Source organism: Gorilla gorilla, chromosome 14, assembly GCF_029281585.2.
Source record: "Gorilla gorilla gorilla isolate KB3781 chromosome 14, NHGRI_mGorGor1-v2.1_pri, whole genome shotgun sequence".
Lineage (NCBI taxonomy): Eukaryota > Metazoa > Chordata > Mammalia > Primates > Hominidae > Gorilla > Gorilla gorilla.
The window spans coordinates 7,092,167-7,119,972 of record NC_073238.2 but is presented as its reverse complement, the minus strand read 5'-3'; the positions used below and the strand labels follow the sequence as shown (position 1 = coordinate 7,119,972).

At 37.8% G+C, this 27,806-nt stretch overlaps 1 protein-coding gene and 1 pseudogene across 1 annotated transcript in view; both read right to left on the bottom strand.

The window, feature by feature from the left end:
* Positions 1-1,887: 1,887 nt before the first annotated feature.
* LOC129528187 (putative tyrosine-protein phosphatase TPTE) overlaps positions 1,888-27,806 on the bottom strand; it is a 40,028-nt gene continuing 14,109 nt past the window's right edge. The window contains 9 exon segments of the mRNA XM_055368006.2: positions 1,888-2,116; positions 2,214-2,295; positions 3,112-3,172; positions 10,063-10,127; positions 10,860-10,923; positions 11,070-11,169; positions 12,818-12,937; positions 19,427-19,588; positions 21,074-21,124. Coding sequence (XP_055223981.2) covers positions 1,972-2,116; positions 2,214-2,295; positions 3,112-3,172; positions 10,063-10,127; positions 10,860-10,923; positions 11,070-11,169; positions 12,818-12,937; positions 19,427-19,588; positions 21,074-21,124 — 850 coding nt within the window. The 3' untranslated portion in view covers positions 1,888-1,971.
* On the bottom strand, positions 12,404-12,500 carry LOC134757102 (uncharacterized; annotated as a pseudogene).

The window sequence follows — 27,806 nt, the reverse complement described above, 5'->3', positions numbered from 1 at the left end:
GGTGCCAAGAATCCAAGATGGGGAAAGGACAGTCTCTTCAATGAACGATACTGGGGAAACTGAATATCCACTTGCAGAAAAATGAAATTGCAACCTATCTCACCCAATATACAAAAATCATCTCAAAGTAAATGCTTAACTGTGAAACATGAAATTGGAAAACTACTAGAAGAAAAGATAGGTGAAAATCTTCTTGACGTTGGTCTGGGCCAAGATGTTTTTGGATATGACTGAAAAGCATAGGCAACGAAAGAAAAAGTAGACAAATGATACTGTATCAAACTAAAACGCTTTTGCACAGCAAAGGAAATATTTATAGAGTAAAGAGACAACCTACAGAATGGGAGAAATATCTACAAAGCATACATTCGATAATAGGTTAACAGATTTTTTAAAAAAGGAATTCAGACAACACAATAGCAAGAGAATAAGTTACTTCTCTAGAAAATGGGCAAAGAACCTGAAAAGATATTTCTCAACAGAAGACACACAAATGGCCAAGAGGTATAATGAGAAAATGCTAAACATCATTAATCATCAGGGAAAAGCAAATTAAAACCACAAAGAGATATCCTCACACCTGTTAGGATGGTCATTAACAAAAAGACAAAAGAAGAGTTGGTGAGGATGAAGAGAAAAGGGAACCCCCTTGTACGCTGTTGGTGTGAATGTAAATTAGTAGTTATTGTGGAAAACAGCACTGAGGTTCCTCAAAAAACCAAAAATAGAACTACCATATGATTTGGAGATTCCACTTCTGGGTATATATCCAAAGGAAATGAAATCTGCACTCCCATGTTCACTGCAGCATTATTCATAATACCCAAGCTATGGAGTCGATCTAAATGTCATCAGTGGATAAATGGATAAATAATATATGGTATATATAATTAAAGGCATACTATTCAGCCTTAGAGGAGATCCTGTCACTCGAGATAATATGGACGAACCTGGAGAACATTATGCTAAGTGAAATAAGCCAGGCGTAGAAAGACAAATACTGCATGTCTCACTTATTTGTGGAATCTAAAAAAGTCAAATTCATAGAAGCAGAGAGTAGAATGGTGGTTACCAGGGGCTGGGGAGACAAAACTTGGGGGATTGTGAAGATGTTGGTTTTTACTTTATGATTATTGTTATTTTTTTAGATGGAGTTTTGTTCTTGTTGCTCGGGCTGGAGTGCAATGCTGCGATCTCAGCTCACTGCAACCTCTGCCTCCCAGGTTCAAGCGATTCTTCTGCCTCAGCCTCCCGAGTAGCTGGGATTACAGGTGCATGCCACCACACCTGGCTAATGTTTTGTAATTTTTAGTAGAGATGGGGCTTCACCATGTGATCCACCTGCCTCAACCTCCCAAAGTGCTGGGATTACAGGTATGAGCCACTGTGCCCAGCCTGAGATGTTGATTAAAGGATGCAAAATTTCAGTTAGACAGGAAGAATAAATTCAGGAAATGTATTGTACAACATAGTGACCACAGTTAATAATCATGTATACTTGAAAATTGCTGAGACAGTAGATTTTAAATGTTCTCACACAAAAATATGTGGAGTAATGCATATGTTAATTAGCTTGATTTAGCCATTTCACAATGTTTACGTATATCAAAACATGTTGTACACCATAAATATATTGGTTTTTTATTTGTTAATTTAAAAATAAAAAAGATCAGCCTTAAATAAAAGTACTCTGATATTCTAAAATTAAAGACGGTTTGTATTTTGAGAGATATAAACTGGCAAACCAAAAATAAAGAAATCCAAATACTAGTAAAACAAGGGAAAATATGCTCAACCTTCCTTAGTTCTTTTTTCCTACTTTCTTCCCTTCCTTATCCTCTCCCTATCTCCTACCCTTCCTCCTCTCCTCTTTCCTTTCTCCTTCCCTTCTTTCAGTCTTGGAGCTAATATTTAAAAATGCTAACAATTATTAATACACATTAATAGCAATACGTATCTTGTTCTTGTACTTTATGTATATTTACATATCTTTAGAAATGGAGAAATAAAAAGGAAAATGTTATTACCTGTGCCTCCTTTACAGTGAATCGCTACGATGTTTTCAAGATCTTGAGCCATCCACTCATTTACTTCCTTGGTGAAAACCACCATCTGACTGATTTCAAGTTTAAGATTTTTAGTTAAAATATTTCAAAAAATCAAGCCCAATATATTTAGCCCTCTTCTGATAGTCAATTTAGCATAAAACTTACTGTAGAGTGGGGACATTATGATCATCGATCATGATTCTAACAACCCTATTATGGAAGTGCTTAGGATCATAAGCTCTTTCACCTAAAATAAATAACATGTATGTCATATCTCTATAGGGAATAACATGATAAATGAGGAAGTTATGAATAAGTTAACATATCTTATTAGAATTCCTTATCTATCTTCAAAAAGAGCTTTCCAAGTTGCTCCTGCCACTCTAAAATAAACGCAAGCGTTTCAAAAATGTAAGGATGGTAGTGGTTTATCCATCTCATATAACCTAAACTCAACTTATTTTTGTTTAATAGGTATAATTTTTAACTTTCTAGCAGACTATTCATTATATTATTTCAGGGTAGTTAGAAACCACACGAGGCAAATGTAGCTGACCAGAATGTTTGCCCCCTGAAAATGTCTATTGAGTATACAGGTAGAGGAAAAAATCAAGAGAGACAGGGTATTAAACTGGGTTACAACCTATTTTCTACAGTTTTTTGCTTTTTTCCCATCTAGACCCTTGCTCTCATCACATGCCACTGCTGATGGGTCAGAAGACTCATTTGTTAAATTGTCTATGTCCTCATAATGCAATCTGGCAAGAAAAACAGAAAGATTTTCCTAAACCTAATATCGTTAGAACAGATCTTCCCTAAAATGGTTTGCTTCCACTGCAGCCTCATTGGTCCTGCCAAAGCCACATCCTTCATATGGTACTTTGTGCTGCTGGGCTAACTCCTTCTACTAAATGGGGCCAGTCCAAGATGGGGATTTTTAAATTCATTCCTTGCCACTACCAAATACTTATGATTAAATGCAATCTAAAAAACAAAATCATCTTCTTACGTGCAGTAATCTGTTTTCTATCTACAGTAGCAAAATATAGAGTAATGTACATACTGCATAGATTGTAGACTCGATAGTGGTTTCAGTGTTTCTTATCTAGAAACCGCACAACTTCCTAAAAAAGACAAACGCATATCTTACATATTTACATGGCACCAACATAAGCTATTTCCTAGGGGGAACCTAAAATGGTTATTACTTTTATTAATTTATCTCTCACTAGCATCTTCTAGGGGAGATTCAGGGAATAAGAGGGTATGCAAATTTCAAGTTCTAATCCACTGTGATTTTTCAAATAGTCCACAAGTATGTTTGCCTACTCAGATGAGTCTCTATTGTAAATACACACTGTTTAAAGCTATCAGATAAGTAAATTAGCTGGTTAACTAACTTTAAGTAATTTGTTCTAAATCATTAATTCACAGTTAATATGGTTCTTGTTTAAATCTAATTCATATTCGTTCTTATTTAAATTTAATTCTGAATAGATACATCTTTAGAGTGATCTGCATATTACAGTCTATCTAAGCACCATGTAAACAAATAAATGCAAAAAGTATATAGTATGATTGTGTGTATGTGTGATAGAAAAAGATAAACATATCAAATTTTAAATAACTGGTAACAATATGGAGACTTTTTTGGCTCATTTGTTCTCTTTATTTTTTTAAATGAAGATATATGTGTACCTATAAGTGTGTGTGTATATATATATATGTATATATGTATAACCTTTAAAATGAAAAACAAATAGTAGTTATAATTTAAAATACAATCAATACCACTATATGAATCCAACTTTCAGTAAATACATCTTTCTGAAACATACACACACATACGTATATATCTCTGTGCAACAACAAAAATGACACAAAATGTTAAAACTGATTAGTATGGTACCCTCAGAGCAATGTTTACTGGCTTAATATTGAGAAAAATAAAATGAAGGTATCAAAGTCATCCATTTATTAAACTGGCTATCTCTGTTAAGAGGAAATAATAAGTCAAAAAGATGAACACTCTGAATCTGCATAGTGGGGGAGGCAAGGATAAATAGTTTTATATACTTCAGGTGTATCCTCCCCCCAGGTGATGGCTTTGTTCTTATCAATCTCTATGTTAAGATAATCCAATGGCCTGACCTGTCTTCCACCTGAAGAGACCATGGAGATTAGGCTCAGTCTTGTGCTTGCTTCCCTTTTCCACGGTGTGGCACTGGGCACACTTCTGAACAAAAATTTTCTTGCCTTTCTCAGCATCACCCATATTTAATTCTCTCTTTCATCACTGGCACTACAAAGGTTCCCGCTCAGAAGCCAGATGTCCCGCTCTATGTACCATATTTTCTTTATCTAATCTATCATCGACTGGCATTTAGGTTGATTCCATGTCTTTGCTCTTGTGAATACTGCTGCAATGAACATATGTGTGCATGCATGTATTTTTATAAGACAATGATTTATATTCCTTTGGGTATATACCCCATAATGGGATTGCTGGGTCTGATGGTATTTCTGCCTCTAGGTCTTTGAGGAATTGCCACACTGTCTTCCACATGGCTTGAACTAATTTACACACCCACCAACAGCATTTCTTTTTCTCTGCAACCTTCCCAGCATCTGTTATTTTTTGGCTTTTTAATAGTAGCCATTGTGACTGGCATGAGATGGTATCTCATTGTGGTTTTGTTTGCATTTCTTTAATGATCAGTGATGTTGAGTTTTTTTTTCATATTTTTGTTGACTGCATGCATGTCTCTTTTGGGAAGTGTCTGTTCAGATCCTCTGCCCACTTTTTAATGGGGTTGTGTTTTTCTTGTAAATTTAGGTTCCTCATAGACTCTGAAGGAGATATTACCAGTGAAGCCTGAGAAACAGCAAAGATGGCAGCCAGCTCCTTCCTTTGGAAGCTCCATCCCAGGGGGATACTGACCTGTAGCCAGCCCGCACATACCTGCAAGAGGTGGCTGGAGACTCCTGTTGGGCATTCTCACCCAGTCAGGAGGCATGGGATCAGGGACCCATCCAAAAAAGCAGTCTGGCTGCTTTGGGGTAGAGCAGGTGTGCTGCACTGTGAGGGATCCTTCCTCCTCCGGACCACCTGTATTCTCCAAAGCCAGCAGGTTGGAGTGGCTGAGTTGACCAAACTGCAGAGGTGGCAGCTGCCCCTCCCACCAGGAGCTCCATTTCAGGGAGAGATCAAAGCTCTGTCCATAGAACTGTTGCTGGAGTGGTTAAAGCCCCTACAGGGATTCCTGCCCAGTGAAGAGGAATGGATTGGGGTCCTGCTTAAAGAGGCAGTCTGGTCATGATCTGGCAAGCCATCTGTGCTGTGTCGTGGGGAACTCTTCCTTGTCCCGACTGTCTGTATTCTCCATAGCTGGCAGGCTGGAGTGGCTGAGTCTATGAACCACAGTGATGCTGGCTGCCTCTCCCCACCTCCCCGGGAACTCAGACCCATCTGAGGTGGATTCCAACCTGCTGCTGTTGGCAGGCTAGGATTCCAAGCCAGTAGGTCTTAACTTGTGAGGTGTCAAGGAAATGGGGCCTGCAGAATGATGCTGCCTGGCTCCCTGGATTCAGCCCCCTTCCCAGAGATACGTATGGACAGATTTCCCACTGTGCTGAAGATCCCCGGGGCTAAAGTGTGTAAAACTCCTGGGTTTCTGTGTGTGCCTGAGCAGCTGATGTGCCCAGACTCCATACAGGTCTGTGTATCAGACCCACAGCCCTGGTGGCATGGGCTCACAAGGGGATCTCTTGATCCACGGCTTGCAAAGATCCATGAGAGAAACACGGTTTCCCGGGCAGGACTGCACACTCACTCACTGCTTCCCTTGGCTGGGAGTGGGGGTTCCTTTGGCTCCATGCCGCCCCCGGCTGGGCCGTCGCACCCCCTGCCTGCTTGTCTTCATTCTCCATTGGTCAACCTGTTCATCCAGTCAGTCCCAATGTGAGAACCTGGTTATCTCAGTTGAAGGTGCTGAATTCCCTCGCCCCTTTTCATTCTTCGTGAGCACTGCAGACTGCAGCTGCTTCTAATTGGCCATCTTGCATCACTCTAAACATTTCTTTTTTAGCCGTAGTTCTTAATTCCTATAGCCCTTGGTTTATCACTAGTTTCTTGATAAAACAATCCGTCCACGTTCTCTAGTCATGGGATGATGACTCAGGCCAGGTATCCAGGACATTTTCTGGGAAGTAGCTGAACTTGCAGCCCTGTCCTGTTCAGAACTGAGCTAACACACTGCAGAGAGGTACTCCTTCCACCTCTCGGCAACTGATAGCAGCCCTAGATAGTTAGACTTTTATTGAGGTATAAGTATTGTAAATTACATAAAATTAAACAATGATCCTTTCAAGCTGGCATTTCACAGTAAACAGCATTATACGTTTGAAATTAATTTAGTCATCCACAGAGCCTAAAGCAATATGCCCCGACTATAATTTAGGATCTCAACCTAAGAAAACACATTTTGGGTTATGGCATCCCCATCTTTCTTCCCTATGGTAGACTATCAAAAACGGCCACAATTCTTTATAATTCCTTCCATCAAGAGTTGGAGTTTATTTTCTACTCCTCGAATCCAGACTGGTAGTGTAATTTGCATTGTCCAATAAAATGGGGTAGAATTAATATATAATTTTGAGCCTGGGCCTGAAGAGGATTTGCATTGTTTTGTTGCCGCTCCTCAGACTCTTGCCTCTGCCATCATGTGAACAGGTCTGAAGTAGCCTACTGGAGAACGAGAGACCACATGGGGCCATTCAGCCAAGTCAGGTAATATTCTTTCCTTTCATTTAAAAAATCTGTTTCCTTCATTCTTTAAAAATATTTTTAATTGACACATAATACTTGTTCATATTTATAAGATAGAGAGGGATATCTCAATACTTGTATACAATGTGTAATGATCAAATCAGGATAATCAGCATATCTATCACCTCAAATATTTATCATTCTTTGTGTTGGGAACACTTAACATCCTCTCTATTTAAAAATATACAATAAATTATTGTTAACTGTAGTCACCCTACAGCACTACAGAACACCAGAACTTATTCCTATCTGTAAGCTGAAATCTGATATTTCTTTGTTGATTTTCTGTCTAGATGATCTGTCCAGTGGTTAAGAGTGGGGTGCTAAAGGCCCCAACTGTTACTGCATTGGAGTCTATCTTTCCCTTTAGACCTAAAAATATTTGCCTTGTTTATCTGAGTGCTCTAGTGTAGGGTACATACATATTTACTATTATTCTATCTTATTGCTAAGTTGATGTCTTTATTATTATAAAATGACCTTCTTTGTCTCTTCATACAGTTTGACTTAAAGTCTGTTTTTATCTGATAAGTATGGCTACCTCTGCTCGCTTTTGTTTTCTGTTTGCCTGGAATATATTATTCTATCCCTTCACTTCCAGTCTGTATGATCCTTTACAGGTGAAGTTAGTTTCTTGTAGGCAGCATACAGTTTGGCCTTTTTTTTTTTTTTTTTTTTTTAAATCTTGGCAGCCAACTCTGTATCTTTTAATTGGGAATTTGATCTGTTTACATTACATTCAAGGTTACTATTAATAGATTAGGTTTTATCCTGTCATTTTGTTCATTTTTTTCTGGTTGTTTTGTATATCCTTTGTTCTTTTCTTCACCTTTTTTTTTTTTAATCTTTGTGGTTTGGTCACTTTCTGTAGTGACAAAGTTTGATTCCTTTCTCTTTTTCATGTGTATATCTGCACTACAGGTGAGTTTTACACGTTTGTGTGTTTTGACAATGGTAATCATCCTCTTGCTTCCAGATGTAGAACCACCTTAAGCAGTCCTTGTAAGGTCAGTCTAGTGGGAATGAATTCCTTCAGTTTTTGCTTGTATAGGAAATACTTTATTCCTCCCTCATTTCTAGGGTATAGCTCTACTAGGTATAGTATTCTTGGTTGACAGTTGTTTTTTCTTTTTTTCCTTCAGTACTTTGAATATATCATCCCATCTTATTGTCTACTGACCTGTAAAGTTTCCACTGGGAAATCCACTGCTAATCAAATGGAGTTTCCCTTATATGTGACTTGATGCTTTTTTCTTGCTGTTTTTAACATTTCCTTTTTTTTTTTTTTTTTTTTTTTTGGATACAGTCTTGCTCTGTCACCCAGGCAGTAGTGCAGTGGTGTGATCTTGGCCCACTGCAACCTCCACCTCTTGGGTTTAAGCAATTCTCGTGATTCAGCCTCCCAAGTAACTGGAACTACAGGTTCACACCACCACACCCAGGTAATTTTTTTGTATTATTAGTAGAAATGCGGTTTCTTCATGTTGGCCATGCTCACCTTGAACTCCTGGCCTCAAGTGATCCACCGGCCTCAGCCTCCCAAAGTGCTGGGATTACAGGTGTGAGACACCGCACCTGATGAATATTCCCTCTTTTTGACTTTTGACTACTATGCACCTCAGAGAAGACCTTTTTGGGTTGAATCTATTTGAGAACCTTTGAGCTTCCTAGATTTTGGCCATATCTCTCCCACGTCTGTTTTTAAAGTTCTTTATTGTTTTTTTTTTTTTTTTGAGACAGGGTATCACTGTGCCACCCAGGCTGGAGTGCAGTGGCACAATCTTGGCTCACTGCAACCTCCACCTCCTGGATTCAAGCAATTCTTGTGTCTCAGCCTCCCAAGTAGCTTGGATGGCAGGCATGCACCACCAAACCCAACTAATTTTTATATTTTTTAGAGACAGGATTTCGCCATGTTAATCAGGCTTGTCTTGAACTGCTGGCCTCAAGTGATCCACTGTCTTGGCCTCCCAAAGTGCTGGGATAACAGGTGTGAACCACTTCACCTGGACTCTTGATTGTATTTTTATTTTATTCCTTAAATTCTTCAGCTCCACAATCTCTGTCTGGTTTTTAATGATATATATATCCTTGTTGAATTTCTCATAAGATCATAAATTGTTTTTCTAATTTCATTGATTTGTCTATCTGTATTCTCTGTATCTCATAGTTTCCTTAAGATCATTATTTTGAATTCCTTCTTAGCCATTTGATATACTCTTTAAATTTAGGGTCTGTTAATGGGGAATTATGGTGTTTCTTTGGATGTGTAATGTTTCCTTGCTTTTCACGTTTCTTGTGGCCCTAAACTGATTTTTGCACATCTGGGGGAACAGTTGCCTCTTCCAATGTTAGGGAGTTTTCACAGAGAAATACTTTTTCCAATAGTTGTCTCCTATAGTGTTCATTGGGTAGGGTGCTTTGACTTTGGATCTGGGTGGGTGCAGTAATATAGTCTTCAGGTGACTTTTTTGGCTGTAATCAGCATTCAGTGGTGTCTGTGAGTGCCTCAGTGGCCTGATGGTGAGTGTTTGTGGAGACAGTGGTATGGCTTTTCTTGGTGTGAGAGCCATCATTCAGATTAGTTCTCAGGCCTTAGGCATATGCATGCTAGCTGCAGTGGCTTTGCTAGTTGTGGGGTACTGCCAACAGCAGGGCAAGCACCAGTCAGGCCAGTCCTCAGTGCCTTAGAAGTGCATGCGGCAAATGGTGGCTCTGCTGGTGAAGGGGGTGGGGCTGTTGGCAGCAGTGGGTGCCAGATGGGATGGGCCTTGGGCCTTGGGGGGTGCATTTAGCATGCAGTGGCTCTGTCAGTCGAGGGTAGCCAAGTCATTTTAGACTAGCCAGTCCTCAGATGACCCAGTAGCTGCCCACAGATACATGAATGAGCTTAGTTGAGACAGGAAATCCTTTCTGCAAGCACCTAAATTGGACAGTTAAGCCCATACCAAATTCACAAACCACAGTATCATGAGCCAAATAAATAGCTGCTGTTATAAGCCAGTAAGTTTTGGGGTGGTTTGTAACCACTGGCACAACTGTAACTGGTATCAATCCATTATGATTTTTTTCCTTGAAAGAGTACATTTTTAAAAGAATACTGCCATATCTGGGTCAGTATTAAACTTATGACTACACAGTCTACATTCACCAAGAAATGAGTATTTGTCAGATAAAGACCCTTACCTCGATTGGATTTCTATAGAAAGACTGCCTTCCAGAAGATGGAAATGACATAGCAATAATACGTTCTAAAAGTCAAAATCATCACTATTACAAACATTATTATAGATTTCATATAACATACAAAAAAATTAACTTATACATGATCAGACTCCATTTTCACAGAAAAAAACCTTTTAAGATTGAGGTTGACAGAAAAGAGCTAATACTCAGGATAATCAAATAACAAATTATACAACACAATGACCATTAAACTGCCATGGAGTTCTTAAGTCTCCACTAGTTCTAACTGTATGCCATGTATTTATGATGGCCTCAGTCTGAAGTTCCCCCTGTTCTTCGAATTTATTTCTTATCTTAAATACCACAGAAAATCCAAGATTTCTGGGCACCAGTGATGGTGGGAACTCCCAAGGTGCTTTGCAGCCCTCTGACTCAGAAAACCTGAGATCTACAAAGCACTGACCTCATTCTCTGGGATTCTAGGATAAGAAGAGGTCTCTGTGGGATCCTTGGGACTCAGAAATAACTACTAGAGGTTAATAAATTGAAACTCAAATGGAGTCAGCTGAAAATCCATTCAAGTTCCTATGCTGCAACTGAGTAGTCCTGAATTGAGAAGACATGCAGATCTTCCATTGCCAGGGCTAAACCACAAATATGTCACACTATCACAGTAGCATATATCCTCGTGAATAAAGAATATTTTGAATGAATGTGTCTTAGATGAGGCAAAAAAAAATACATTTACAAGAAAAAGTGAAGTAATACAAGTAAATCAACGGTTAAGTGTCACAAACCTGTAACGTAAGTGAGGTCTAGGTCAAATCCATCCCTTGTGTATCGCCTTTTGTTTTCTGAAACCTGACAGTTTAAAATCATCATTAGTTTGTGAAACACTCATCAACATAAAAATAAAAAACATTATATAGTATAGATATCAACCCTTGTCAATGGGTCCCAAAACACAAAATATTTTTGCGAATCATAAGCATGTTTTGCCCACTTACCCGCCTTCTTAACAGCTTTTCAAGTTGTCTTTTTTGATGAAACAGATGAAAAATTCTTAACAGAATAATAAGTCGTAGAAGTCGAAGTAAATGTGTCCATCTAAGAATAAATTTAAAAGATCCATTTTTGCTTCAGAAACAGAATTTTATCAATATAAACTATGTCTAGAGCAGCAGTTGTTAACCAGAGGCAATTTTCCCTCCTCTCCCCAATTACCTACCTGGGGGATATTTGGCAATGTCTGGAGGCATTTAGGTTTTCACCACTGGCGTGCGTGCGTGTGTGTGTCTGTGTGTTACTTACATCTAGTGAATAGAGGCCAGGAATTTTGCTAAACACCCTACAATTAATATAACTACTCACCACCCTCTTATGACAATGATCTGGCCCAAAATGTCAGCAATGCTGAGGCTGAGAAATTCTGGTCTAGAGAAATAGTGATACAATAGACTCTTAGCATCTGTAAATTTAATTTTGGGATTTAAGACTAGCATTTTCAATTTTTCCACATCAAAACAAATCGATTATTCTTGTTCATCTTTGTTATTCCCATGAGTAACAGATGTTCACTACAGCTGCTACTACACATCAGGGAGGCAACAGATTGAGATACTTCTGAAGTGTGCTAGCTGGAATCTCCCCTACCATCAGAACCACCAAAGCAGAGAACTGATGGTCTGGACTGGTGCTTCTCTGATTTGGGCACACATCAATAAGAGCCACCTGGAAAAGCTTGTTAAGCTGCAGATTTCTGGGTCCCAGAGATACTGATTCAGTGGGTCCAGGGTGGGGCCTAAGGTATTTTTCTTCTTATATTTCTAGCAAGCTGTCAAGTGATGCTGACGTTTCTAGTCAGAGGACCACATTGGCTGAGGTTATTTTCAAATAACTCCAAAAGCCTATCACTTAACATGCTTTTAGTTAGGGCCTGAGCTGTAGTCCAGGGAAGCTAGGGTACAAAAAGAAACCAGCTATTTGACCCATGAACAAGCTTAGGAAGCCACCATCTACATCCCAGTATACATTTGCTCTTTCATTTTCCTCATTGTCACAGTAAAAAAAGAGTCACCAGGGCTTCATATACTCTTCAGTTTCCCAATCCCTAACACTTCTAACTTTGCCTAAGCTTTCTTTGTTTCTACCACAACTATACTGCAAAACTCTACTATTGTGTTGCCACGTGTCATCTCCTAGTTTCTGTTCTGTTTGCTATTTTTTAGAAACTCATGATTGAAGTCACTCTAATTTTGCGTATGCTCAAATAAATTCCCTCTTGGCTGTAGGAAAAATCCAGACAGAACATTATGTGTAAGGGATTTGTAGTTGAAGCAGAGAGGGGAATTGTTTTCAATATAAATTTTTTTGATATAGCAGATATTAAACTGATAATAATATTATACTTGATCTTAGCCAAAAGGCCAAAAAATGATACAAATGGGAATTTGACGAGAACTTCAAAATGTAGAGAAGTTAAAGTTAGTACAAGAGTAAAAGTCCTTCTTTGGGGTACTGCATCTTCTTTATTCCATTAATGGTACTTAGCCTGTATACTCTTCACCGGTCCCTAAATATCACAATCTTTTAGTTTCAAAGTATGTGGGAATTTACCTAAACATTTCATTTTAAAGCAATGTATTTGGTATAGAATGAGAACATTTGAAGTTGAAAAGATTATATAGAATAAAAGGCACAGAAAATGCTAAAATTAATGAAAAACTTTAAGAGAGGTAAGTCTTATGTTTCATACCTGGGAATATTCCTAAGCAACTTAATGTCAAAAAAAATGTAAACGACATCAACCAGCAGAAGAATCACAATAATGGCAGTATCTAAAATGTTAAATAAGTCAGAAAAACACTGCTGTCTCCTGTAATATAAAACAAAAAAATAAGTTCATTCCCCCCTGCAAGAAGAGATAGGAATATTTAAAGACCACAAACTATTGACTCATCCCCATTAAGAATTCTACTATCAAGAATTATTTAAAATGTATTTTCTAGAGTAGACTAAGGGAAAAATATAACATTCATGGGAAGTTTTCAAACAATAAAATTATATTCATCATTTGACACTTATATGTGACTAAAACACCAACATGGCAATTCAAACATAATAAGAGATATAACTAAATGCGTAATAATCACCCTCATTGTGGACAATGGGGTATCTATCCCCTCAAGCATTTATCATTCATGTTACAAACAATCCAATTACACTCTTTCAGTCATTTAAAAATATACAATCAAGTTATTGTTGACTATGGTCAATCTGTTGTGCTATCAAATAGTAGGCGTTACTCATTCTATTTTTTTGTACCCATTAACCATCCCCACCTCCCCACCCCCAAGCCCCTACTACCATTCCCAGCCTCTGATGACCATCCGTCTACTCTCTAGGTCTATGAGTTCAATTTTTTTTTTGTTTTTTTTTTTAGAGCTCCATAATAAGTGAGAACATGTGATGTTTATCCTTCTGTGCCTGGCTTATTTCACTTAACAAACATAGTGATCTCCAGTTCCATCCATGTTGTTCCAAATGACAGGATCTCTTTTTTTTTTTTTTTTTTTTTTTTTTGAGATGGAGTTTCACTCTTGTTGCCCAGGCTGGAGTGTAATGGCGTGATTTCGGCTCACTGCAACCTCCACCTCCTGGGTTAAAGCGATTCTCCTGCCTCAGCCTCACGAGTAGCTGGGATTACAGGCGCCCGGCACCACACCCAGCTAATTTTTGTATTTTTAGTAGAGATGGGGTTTCTCCATGTTGGTCAGGCTGGTCTCGAACTCCCGACTTCAGGTGATCTGCCCACCTCAGCCTCCCAAAGTGCTGGGATTAGAGGCATGAGCCAGTGCACTTGGCCAGGATCTTATTGTTTTTTATGGCTAAATAATACTCTCTTGTGTATATGTACTATATTTTCTTTACCCCTTCATCTGTTGATGGGCACTTAGGTTGCTTCCAAATCTTAGCCATTATGAACAGTGCTGCAACAAACAGGGAATGCAGATATCTCTTCTATATACTGATTTCCTTTTTTGTGGGTATCTACCCAGCAGTGGGATTGCTGGATCATATGGTAGTTCTATTTTTAGTTTTTTGAGTAACCTCCAAACTGTTCTCCAATTGGTTCCACTAATTTACATTTCCATGAACAGTGTATGAGGGTTCTCTTATCTTCACATCTTTGTCAGGATTTGTTATTGCCTGACTTTTGGATATAAACCATTTTAGCTGGGGTGAGATGATATCTCATGGTAGTTTTCTACACTGAGAATTTCTCTAATGATCAATCATGTCAAGCATCTCTTGATATGCCTGTTTACCATCTGTATGTTTTGAGAAATGCCTATTCAAATCTTATCCTCATTTAAAAAATTAGATTATTAGATTTTTTCCTAGAGAGTTGTTTGAGCTCCTTACATATTCTGGTTATTAATCCCTTTTCAGGTGGGTAGTTTGCAAGTATTTTCTCCCATTCTGTGGGCTGTCTCTTCACTTTGCTAATTGTTTCCTCTGCTATGAAGCAGTTTTTTAACTTGATGTGATCCCATTTGCCCATTTTTGCTTTGGTTGCCTGTGCTTGTCAGGTATAGCCCAAGTAATTTTTGCTCAGACCAATGTCCTGGAGATTCTTCCCAATGTTCTCTTGTAGTATAGTAGTTTCATTGAGGTCTTAGATTTAAGTCTTTAATTCATGTTGATTTGATTTTTGTATATGGTGAGAGGTAGGGGTCTAGGTGCATTCTTCTGTATGTGTATATCCAGTTTTCCCAGAACCATTTGTTGAAGAGATGTCTTTTGTTCAATGTATGTTCTTGGCACATTTATGAAAAATGAGTTCACTGTAAGTGTGTGTGGATTTGTTTCTGGGTTCTCTATTCTATTCCAGTGGTCTGTGTGTCTGTTTTTATGCCAGTGCCATGGTGTTTTCGTTATATAGTTCTGTAGTATAATTTGAAGTCAGGTAATGTGATTCCTCCAGCTTTGTTCTTTTTGCTTAGAATAGCTTTGGCTATTCTGGGTCTTTTGCGGCTCCATATAAATTTTAAGATTGTTTCTTCTATTTCTGTGAAGAATGTCATTCATATTTTGACAGGGAGTGCATTGAATCTGTAAATTGCTTTGGATAGTATGGACATTTTAACAATATTGATTCTTCCAATCCATGAACATGGAATCTCTTTCCATTTTTTGGTGTCCTCTTCAATTTCTTTCATCAGTGTTTTATCATTTTCATTATAAAGATCTTACACTTCTTTGGTTAGGTTAATTTCTAGGTATTTAATTTTATTTGTGGCTATTGTATATAGGACCACTTTTTAAATGTCCTTTCCAAATGGTTCACTGTTGACATATAGAAATGCTACTGATTTTTGTATATTGATTTTGTATCCTGCAACTTTACCGAATTTATCAATTCTAATAGTTTTTTTGGTGGAGTCTTTAGTATTTTCCAAATAAAATGTATCATCTGCAAACACAAGGATAATTTTACTTCTTCCATCCCAATTTGGATTTCTTTTTTTATTCCCTTTCTTTCTCTTCTATAATGGATCTAGCTAGGACTTCCGGTACTATGTTGAACAACGGTGGTAAAAGTGGGCATCCTCATTGTGTTCTAGATCGCAGAGAAAAGCTTTTCATTTTTTCCCCATTCAGTACGGTAATGACTGTGGGTCTGTCATATACGGTTTTTATTAAGTTGAGGTATGTTACTTCTATACCCAGTTTTTTTAGGGTGTTTACCATGAAGGGATGTTGAATTTTATCAAATGTTTTTTCAGCATCAACTGAAATGATCTTATGGTTTTTATCCTTTACTGTGTGGATATAATGTATCGCATTGATTGATTTACAAATGTTGAACCATCCTTGCATCCCAGAGACACATCCCACTTGTCATGATGAATGATCTTTCCCATATATTGTTGAATTCGGTTTTCTAGTATCTTGTTGAGGATTTTCGCATCAATATTTATCAGATATATTAGCATGTTTTTGGTTTTGGTTTTGGTTTTTGGGTTTTTTTGTTTTTATTTTTATTCTTTTTGAGACTGAATCTCACTCTGTCACCCAGGCTAGAGTGCAGTGGTGTGATCTCAGCTCACTGCAACCTCTGCCTCCCAGGTTCAAGTGATTCTCTGGCCTCGGCCTCATGAGTAGCTGAAATTACAGGTGCCCGGCACCACACCCAGCTAATTTTTGTATTTTTAGTAGAGACGGGGTTTCACCATATTAGCCAGGCTGGTCTCGAACTCCTGACCTCCAGTAAACCACCCGCCTCTGCCTCCCAAAGTGCTGGGATTATGGGAGTGAGCCACCACTTCCAGCCTACATGTGTCTTTATGGGAGAAGAGTGTTTCCTGTAGGCAACAGAGCAATGGGTTTTTTATTTTATTTATTTTTGAGCTGGAGTCTTGCTCTGTCACCAGACTGGAGTGCAGTGGCACCATCTCGGCTCACTGCAACCTCTGCCTCCCGGGTTCAAGTGATTCTCCTGCCTCAGCCTCCTGAGTAGCTGGGACTACAGGTGTGCACCACCACACCCTGCTAATTTTTGTATTTTTAGTAGAGACAGGGTTTCACCACGTTTGCCAGGATGGTCTGTAGCTCTTGACCTCATGATCTGCCTGCCTTGGCCTCCCAAACTGCTGGGATTACAGGCGTGAGCCACCACACCTGGATGGGTCTTGTTCTTTCATCCATTCATCCACTCTATCTTTTGATTGAAAAGTTTAGTCCACTGACATTCAATGTTATTATTGATAAGTAAGGACTTACTCCTGCCATTTTGTTATTTGTTTTCTGGTTGTTTTGGGGTCTTCTCTTCCTTCTTTCCTTCCTGTCTTTCATTAGTGAAGGTAATTTTCTCTGGTGATATGATTTAGTTTCTTGTTTTTTATTTTTCGTGTATCCATTGTTATATTTTTTGGTTTGAGGTTACCATGAGGCTTGTAAATACTATCTTATAATCCATTATTTTAATCTTATAAGTTTTCATAAACAAGTAAAAAGAAAACTAATAAAAACTCTACAACTTAGTCTCCCTATTTTTTAACTTTTTGTTATTTCTATTTATATCTTATTATACCATCTATGTCTTGAAAAGTTGTAGTTAATATTTTTGATTGGCTCATAGTTTAGTCTCTCTACTTAGAGTAAGAGTAGTTTATACATCATAGTTACAGTGTTATAACATTCTGCATTTTTCCGTATACCTACTATTACCAGTGAGTTTTATACCTTCAGGTTGTTACTTATTGCTCATTAATGTCCTTATCTTTCTGATTGAAATACTCCCTTTAGCATTTCTTCTAGGACAGGTCTAGTGTTGACAAAATCCCTCAGCTTTTGTGTGGAAAAGTCTTTATTTCCCCTTCACTTTGAAGGATATTTTCACTGGATACACTGTTCTAGGGTAAATGTTTTTTTCCTTCAGCACTTTCAATATGTCATGCCACTCTCTCCTGGCCTGAAACGTTTCTACTAAAGAGTCTGCTGCCAGATATATTGTAGCGCCATTGTATATTATTGGTTTCTTTTCTCTTGCTGCTTTTAAGATCCTCTTTTTATCCTTGATCTTTGGGACTGTGATTATTAAATGCCTTGAGGTAGTCTTCTTTGAGTTACATCTGCTTCGTGTTTTATAACTTTCTTGTACTTGGATATTGATATCTTTCTGTAGGTTTGGGACGTTCTGTTACCATCCCTTTGAATAAACTTTCTACACTCCCCACCTCCTCTTTAAGGCCAATACCACTTATATTTGTCCTTTTGAGGCTATTTTCTAGATCCTGTAGGCAGGCGTCATTGTTTTTTATTCTTTCCTTTGTCTCCTCTATGTATTTTGAAATAGCCTGTCTTCAAGCTCATTAATTCTTTCTTCTGGTTTATCAATTCTGCTATTAAAAGACTAATGCATTCTTCGGCATGCCAATTACATTTTTTGGCTCCAGAATTTCTGCTTGATTCTTTTAAATGATTTCAATCTCTTTGTTAAACTTATCTAATAGAATTATGAATTCCTTCTCTGTGTTATCTTGAATTTCTTTGAGTTTCCTTCCTCAACACAGCTATTTTGATTTCTTTGTCTGAAAGGTCACATATCTCTGTTTCTACAGGATTGGCCCCTGGTGTCTTATTTAGTTCATTTGGTGAGGTCATGTTTTCCTGGATAGTGTTGATGCTAGCAGATATTCTTTGGTGTCTGGGCATTGAAGAGTTAGGTATTGGTTGTAGTTTTCACTGTATTTATTGTAGTTTTCACTGTCAGGGCTTGCTTGTACCCATCTTTCTTGGGAAGGCTTTCCAGATATTTGAAAGAACTTGGATACTGTGATCTAATCTCTATCTGCTTTAGGGGGCACCCCAAGCCTCCTAAACTCTGGTTCTTGCAGACTCATAGTGGTACTGCCTTAATGGTCTTGGACAAGATCCAGGATAATTCTCTGCATTACCAAAAAGAGACTCTTGTTTTCTTCCCTTACTTTCTCCCAAACAAACAGAGTCTCTCTCTCTGTTCTGAGGTACCTAAAGCTTGGGGTTGAGTGACATAAGCACATCTGTGGCCACCACTACTGTGACTGCATTGGGTCAGACCTGAGGCCAGCACAGCACGGGGTCTTGCCCAAGACCTGCTGTAACCACTCCTTAGCTATTGCAGGAGTTTACTGAAGGCCCTGGGGCTCTACAGTCATCACATGGTAAAAACAGCCAGGCCTGTGTCCTTGCCTTCAGGATGGCAAGTTCTCCTAGCCTCCAGGTGGATCCACAGGTGCTGTCTGGGAATCAGGGCCTAGATCAAAAACTGTAAAAGTCTACCTAGTGTTTTATTGTGCTATGGCTGAGCTGTCACTCAAACCACAAGATGCAGTCCCTCCCACTCTTTCCACCCCTGTCCAAAGGCAGAGGAACATCAATCCATGGCCACCTCAAACACAGGACATGGGGGGGTACTGCCAGACTACCACCAATGTTCTCATAAGGCCCAAAGGCTCTTAAGTCAGTTTGTAGTGAATGCTCCTGTTAATTATTTTAAAATGCTTTTTTTTTTTTTTTTGAGATGGAGTCTCACCCTGTCACCCAGGCTAGAGTGCAATGGCATGATCTCAGCTCAGTGCAACTTCTGCCTCCCAGGTTCAAACGATTCTCCTGCCTCAGCCTCCCAAGCAGCTGGGATTACAGGCAACCACCACCACATCCAGCTAATTTTTGTACTTTTAGTAGAGACGGGGTTTCACCATGTTGGCCAGGATTGTCTCGAACTCCTGACCTTGGGATCCTCCCACCTCAGCCTCCGAAAGTGCTTCTTATAAAACTACAAAGTAGCTTAATGCATTATAAAAATAATCAAACGTACCCTTCTACAAATACTCGAAGAAGAACATCCATGAGAAAAAATAAGGCAATAGCTAGAGAAATAGAACGATACTCCAAAGGAATATAAAGTTTGCTGTCAGTGAAAATTAGGTCAGCAAGGACGAGAGTGACATCCAGTAAGACCAGGAAAACTCCAAATAGTCTAAAATAAACAAACAAATAAATAAATAAATGCAAAGATAAAGGGGCATTTGTCCCTGTAGCTATACTATATTTAAGCCACTGATCAGGTACCAAAATGTTATTATTTAGTATTAAGCTGCCCAGTGGCAGGAAAAACTGTAATGCCTTAGAATCTCAGAAAAATCACTGTTTTCACCCAATAGAAGCAGTTCTTAATAAACAAAATTCTCACCAAACCACTTCACAAGATATTATTGTGGCCTTTTACAGTAAACACACCAGGCCAACACCTCAAGAGAGAAAAGTAAAACTGAATTAAAATCACCTGTCTGTTTATAAACTCTTCTTAAAATTTGCGAATTTCATAAGAAGTTTATACCAATTTCTCATAAAAAATAAACCCTCATTAATCTAGATAATTCTAAAGAATTTATTAATAAAAACCAAATGAAAGCATGAGTAACATAAGCTCTTAAAAGACCAAGATTTTTCATCAGTGACATTTTCAACAAGCACATGATTTCATATTTATGGGTGCTTCTAGCAGAGTGATGGGCACATGAGTCTTGAACTCTAAAGTACCTCCTGCCACTTGCTGTTACATATTCTAAATACATTCTCCATAAATTGATTAGACTATTTGCCTAGTCTATGAAGGTGAATTCGTCTTTGAAGTACTTTTTTAAAAACTTGCAGCTCAAATTCAAATATTATTAATTCAAAAGGAAACAATTATATTGCATAAATCTATATCATAGTATGAAATCTTACTCTTATGTAGAGAAGAGTCTAAGCAAATTGTTTCCAAAATTAAAGAGTAATTCCTGATGTATACGGTACTAATAAAACACTTTATTAATAATTATAGAATTTTAACATTTGATTTTCATTAATGTTACTTTTGCAGATGGAAGAAAAACAATATTAATATATTACTATTAATCTTAGGCAAAAGCCATTTATTTGCAATTCTTAATGTCCAGCTTAAACCAAAATTCCATGATAAATTAGATTACATTAGACGGGGCACATGGCTACTTAGCAACTGATGGACAGTGGAAATGCTTTTTTGTTATTTCAGTGTTTCTCATTGAAGTATTAAGTCTCATATATATATGTATGTATAGATATATATGAGACTCATATATTTTCTTTTCTTTTCTTTTTTTTTTTTTTACATGGAGTCTTGCTGTGTCGCCAAGGCTGCGGTGCAATGGTGCAATTTCAGCTCATTGCAACCTATACCTCCTCGGTTCAAGCGATTCTTCTGCCTCAGCCTCCTGAGTAGCTGGGATTATAGGCACCCACCATTATGCTTAGCTAACTTTTGTATTTTTAGTAGAGATGGGGTTTCACCATGTTAGCCAGGCTGGTCTTGAACTCCTGACTTCATGTGATCCGCCCGCCTCGGCCTCCCAGAGTGCTGGGATTACAGGCGTGAGCCACCGTGCCCAGCCAAGTCTCAGATATATTTAATACATGGTGTTTTCTATGTCTCACATACCCAAATGCAAAGGATGATACAATTGAATGCACAATTTTCTTAATCTTGCTGCTGCAAAAAGAAGTAAAAATAAAATTAATCAGATTTCTTCTAACATATATTGTAAATTTAACCAAAAAACAAAGGGCCTTATAAATATAATTTCAAAAGAAAATTATTCAGAAGTTGTATAACAAAATGCTTTTTACTAATAGCTAAAATTTTATTCTTCCTGCTCCATGAGTATTTTACTTGTTTACTGTGCTATCCAGAATATATGCAAATAAGACAGTAAACTTTGGATGTTTAGTAACATTTCCATTGCATGCAAAGCTCCAACCCCAACTTTATGGCAATACTAAACTTAAACTTGTGGTCATCATCTCAAGGAGTATAGCATGAAGACAGAAAAGGGTGGTAGAAGAGAACTGTATTTTAATGCCAGCCTGGGCAAATCATCAAACTTTGGCCAGATCTCAGTTTCCACTGCAATAAAATAAGGTGTTTCAGGAATGAGCATAGGGAGTAAATGGTGCTCTTGTCATCTCCTCAAACTAGACACCTAGTGAACAGATACACATTAGCAAGAGTCGCATATGAGGTTGCAAACGAACTTCAGAGGTAAGACATTTTAGTAAGATATACTTCAAAGGAGAAACACCCGAAAGACTGGGCTCCTTCCATTAATCAAAGGAAGGAGAACCTGTTTGATGGAGCCTCCAGTAATGCCTCATTTTACCTTATGGCTGGAGACAAGGTAGCTCATGAGGAACAATTTTTTTTGTCCTACTGAAGCCTCCTGTGTTGGAGGCTCTTCAGGAGGAGAAGCCTCCAACACAGGAAGCTTCAGTAGGAGAAGACTTCAGGAAGTTTCTGTCATACTGAAGCCTCCAACACAGGACTCAAATTCCACCCCAAGAGCCATGAATCCTAAGACAATGCTCACAGCCTGTGCCTAAGACGGGAGAACAAAGAGGGCAGATACTGAGCAGAACTGGGGCACTGACAATTGGCCTTTGACATGAACAGACATTTCTCAAAAGAAGACATGCATGTGGCCAACAAACATATGAAGAAAAGCTCAATATCACAGATTAGAGAAATGCAAATCAAAACCACAATGAGATACCATTTCACACCAGTCAGAATGGCTATTACTAAAAAGTCAAAAAATAACAGATGCGGGCAAGGTTGCAGAGAAAAAGGAACACATATACATTGTTGGTGGGAGTGTAAATTAGTTCAATCACTGTAAAAAGCACTATGACAATACCTTGAAGAGCTAAAAGCAGAACTATTTGACTGAGCAATCCCAATACTGAGTAGATACCCAGAGGAATATAAATCATTCTACTATAAAGATACATGCATATGAATGTTCACTGCAGCACTATTTACAATAGCAAAGACATGGAATCAACCTAGGTACCCATCAATGACAGATTGGATAAAGAAAATGTGGTACATATATACCATGGAATACTATGCAGCCATAAAAAAGAATGAGATCATGTATTTTGTGGGAACATCGATGGAGCTGGAGGCTCTTATCCTTAGCAAACTAGTGCAGAAACAGAAAACCAAATACTGAATGTTCTCACCTATCAGTGGTAGCTAAATCATAAGGACTTATGAACACAAAGAAGGAAATAGACACTGGGGTCTACTTAAGTGGGGAGGGCAGGAGGAGAGAGAGGAGCAGAAAAGATAACTATTTGGGTACTGAGCTTAATACCTGGATGATGAAATAATATGTAAAAAATAAAAAAAAACCTCCCTGACACAAGTTTACCTATGTAGCAAACCTCACGTGTACCTCCAAACCTAAAATAAAAGTTAAAAAAAAAAACATTGGCCTTTGATGAATGATGTTAGGTTAAACTGAGATAAAGGAAATCCCCAATCCTTCTAATCTTCCCCTCTCCACCTGGACCCACCACCTCCACCCAGGCTTGGAGAGTTAAGGCTGATGTAGATGGAGGATCAATTGGCCAAAAGAGGTGAATTCTCTCCTCAAGTTGCCATTCCCTTACTACAAGAACCTCTGATCCCACACAGTCTACTAGATCTCTGGGTATCAAGGAAATGTCATAAATCTGAACTCACTTGACAATGTCACCATACAGAACCAAGTCTGACAGATTACGAAGGCATGAAGAAGTGGCTTGGGTGGCTTTAGCCCCTTAATCTGTTTCAGTGTACCCTGAAACTATACCAAGTAAATACACAATTGAGACTTTTTTGCTTAAAAAAAGAGTACTATGTAAATGAATCTTCAAGCAGTTATGTGCAGAGTTTGCAGGGAAATAACTATGACTTAGTAAATCCATATCCAGGAAAAGTACTTTTCACACTCGGGAGCAACAGACAGACACTCCAACATGAAGCAACACGAAGCATAGCCTCCATGTACCTTTCCTAAAAACAATTACTCAAAGTGCTTGAGTCAGCTGAGCAGTGAATCAAAATGAAGAACAAAAATGTAGCAGGTGACCAAAAGCAATGGCAACAAAAGCCAAAATTGACAAACAGGATCTAATTAAACTAAAGAGCTTCTGCACAGCAAAAGAAACTACCATCAGAGTGAACAGGCAACCTACGGAATGGGAGAAAATTTTTGGAATCTACTCATCTGACAAAGGGCTAATATCCAGAATCTACAAAGAACTCAAACAAATTTACAAGAAAAAAATCAAACAACCCCATCAAAAAGTGGGCAAAGGATATGAACAGACACTTCTCAAAAGAAGACATTTATGCAGCCAACAGACACATGAAAAAATGCTCATCATCACTGGCCATCAGAGAAATGCAAATCAAAACCACAATGACATACCATCTCACACCAGTTAGAATGGCGATCATTAAAAAGTCAAGAAACAACAGGTGCTGGAGAGGATGTGGAGAAACTGAACACTTTTACACTGTTGGTGGGACTGTAAACTAGTTCAACCATTGTGGAAGACAGTGTGGCGATTCCTCAAGAATCTAAAACTAGAAATACCATTTGACCCAGCCATCCCATTACTGGGTATATACCCAAAGGATTATAAATCATGCTGCTATAAAGACACATGCACACGTATGTTTATTGCGACACTATTCACAATAGCAAAGACTTGGAACCAACCCAAATGTCCAACAATGATAGACTGGATTAAGAAAATGTGGCACATATACACCATGGAATACTAAGCAGCCATAAAAAAGGATGAGTTCATGTCCTTTGTAGGGACATGGATGAAGCTGGAAACCATCATTCTCAGCAAACTATCGCAAGGTCAGAAAACCAAACACTGCATGTTCTCACTCATAGGTGGGAATTGAACAATGAGAACCCTTGGACACAGGAAGGGGAACATCACACACCAGGGCCTGTCATGGGGTGGGGGGATGGGGGAGGGATAGCATTAGGAGATACACCTAATGTAAATGATGAATTAATGGGTACAGCACACCAACATGGCACATGCATGAATATGTAACAAACCTGCACATCGTGCACATGTACCCTAGAACTTACAGTATAATAATAAAAAAAAAGTAGCAGGTGAACATGTAAATAAATGATTCTAAAAGTAAAGATAAATGATATAAAATCATGAATAATAGTATTGATTTGAATTTTTAGGCATTCTTACACTAGGATTCAAGGTGTGGAAGAAGATAGAAGTAAAGGCAGGTTGCATTTCTTATCTTTCACAGGTACAAGTCCAGTTTTATTCTCGATATTGATGGAAAAAACGGTATAATTATGTTTTCTAAACATTTAAATATAAACATTGATAGACTATAAATGGGCTTCTGACTTGCATATCAACAAAAAATGCAAGGGATAAAAACAAATCAATTAATAGCAAAACATAGACAAATTTACAAAGAAAATATCAAAGTATTTTTAATAAAGAAAAAGATGATAAGTAAAACCAAACGTACCAGAAATCATAAATACAAACATATTACTCTCATATTGCATATTGAGAAATACTCTCAGATAACTTTGAAATTAAAGGCATTACATGCTATACACGAGAGACAAAAACTAAATTTAAATGACAATTCAAAAATAAAGAGATAGAGGCCAGGCGCGGTGGCTCACACCTGTAATCCCAGCACTTTGGGTGGCCAAGGTGGGTGGATCATGAGGTCAAGAGATCGAGACCATCCTGGCCAACATGGTGAAACTCCATCTCTACTAAAAATACAAAAAATTAGCTGGGCGTGGTGGTGCATGCCTGTAGTCCCAGCTACTCGGGAGGCTGAGGCAGGAGAATCGCTTGAACCTGGGAAGCGGAGGTTGCAGTGAGCTGAGTGGAGCCACTGCACTCCAGCCTGGTGACAGAGCAAGACTCCGGCTCAAAAAAAAAAGAGAGAAAAAAAGATATGAGATACTAAACCTTAATACACTGAAAGTTCCAATAATATCAAAGTTGAATTAAAAGCACAAATATTAACTATGAACATGACTCATTTTTTATCAATAGAAGGTGGAAGCTACATGACACTAACAAGACCGTGTTTAATGAAATGGGATTTGTATTGAAGGCAGGTGCTATCTCCCCCACCGGACACATTTTTCTCTTGTGCAGACTCTGGGGGTAGGGAGGTGGCCATGATGCAAAGCACGAAAAACACTGTAGTGACTCTGGTCTTCCTGCTCACTCTAGATCACTAAAACAGGGTAAGGACATTACAGAGGGATGACATGTTCATGCTGAAAAAACTATGAGTCACTTAGGAGAAAAGTAAATTTCTACACTTTATACCTTAAGACAAAGTAAATTCAGGGCAGATATTTTATTTAAATGAAGAAAATAAATTCAAAACAGAAATTTTGGTGGATATATTTAAAATCTTGGGGTGAGAAGGACTTTCTGAGAATAACATTAAAGGCAAAATCACAAAGAAAAGTACAGATACATTTGATTACATGAGGATTAAATGCTTTTATGTAGTGAAAAGCAAGACAACCTGGGAGAAATTGCTTATATTACATAAAATAGAAAAAGGATCAATAGATTTAACTTTTCAGCCCAAAGACAGAAAAGGATAAATGAAGGTGTGTCAAAGAACATGCATTAGAACAAATATATTTACTAATATCAGAGAAATCAATGATGGCTAGTGTTAAGTGTGGGAGGGGAGAAATGTACACTTTGCATCTTGATGTTAAAGCACATATCAATATCAATAGCGTCACAATCATTCCCTTTGACACAGAATTTCCACTTCTGAGAATTTATAACAAGCAAATAACCAACAATATACGGAGATTTAGCCTCAAATATATTCATTTTTGTAAGTTAAAAACTTGTAAAAAACTGAATTGTTCAGCAATATCTGACTATTAAATGAATTATAGCACATCTACACCATGAAATATCACACAACTGTTACAAATAATGTTGTAAGTGCACATGAATATATATTAACAAAAAAATATAGCCATGATGTCATTAATAAGGTTATTTGCAAAAGAATAAGTATGGTCTCATATCTGTAAACAAAAAAAGTGTATGCTTAAAGAACTTAGAAGTGCATGCATCAAAGTTTAAGAATGACTAAATGTGGGTAGATTTGTTGATTGTATTTTCAGATTTTCCTTAATGAACTCTTACGTTATTTTTAGCTTTTAGAATAAAACCTATTTACAGAACTACAGAGTTTTCAAAGTATTTTTGCATGTTATTTTCATTTTATTACTAATTTTTTAAATACAATATCCAGTACATGGATTGCATAATAGCCAGTTTACATTTGAATAATCTGAAAGTTAAAGAGGGTTAGTGACTTGCTGAGTATCAGGTGAATGAATATATGATGCCAAAGCCAAACACTGATTCCAGCTTTTACTATAAATCCAATATCATTCCCCTGTTATGAAACACCAGCATTTCTCACAGGGACTACTGCAAATTCCTCCTATATCTATGTAATGAGACTTTGTAATTTAAAAATAAAATAAAATGAAAACCTGCTTTATTTTGTTTGGAGTGGGGAAAGAAGGAAATGCTTGCCTTGCTTAATCGGTCTAATTTTGTTTCAGCCCTGGGCAGCTCCATTACAGAAAACGTATAGCTAATCTGCAGACACACAGTTTAATTCAGTGGCAAATTCAGGGTAATTTGAAGAACTATTTTTATTTGCCCTCTTTGTTTCCAATCTTTGTTTAGTCACCAACAGCTTACAACCTTGGTGAGTTAACTTCCTCTATGGCGGTACTTCCTCTCCAGCATTGACACAAGCTGGTGAATGGTTATACAACTGGGCAAGAAAGAAGCAGAAGAAAAATCTCCTGAATATGTCTGCAGTTCAGACACAAGCCAGTCTAAGAATGTATTGTTTCATTACAGTGAGTACATGATAAAATGCCTTCAGGTCAGTGCAACAGGAAGTACTCTAGTGAGATTAGAAACAAATAAGAATAAAATCCCAACGAGCATAAAGAGGTCTTTAGTCAGCAAAATATGTTTGCTTTTGCTATCAATACTATTTGCTCATAGGCAAAATGTACAAAATTGGGAATCACACCATATCCAGTAAAAATGAGAAACGTTCACTATTGATGAGTTAAGTAGCATTCTGCATTCCTGTTTTTTTTTAAAAAAACTTTTAATGGAATTAATTTCCTCTAAGAATACTTTTTACATTTTCAAGCTAGAAGAACATTTATTTCTGAATGGATGGAATTTTTTTTTCAAAATAATACTTGTCTAAGAATTCAACTGGAGTAAATACGGTGTACCCTCCCACC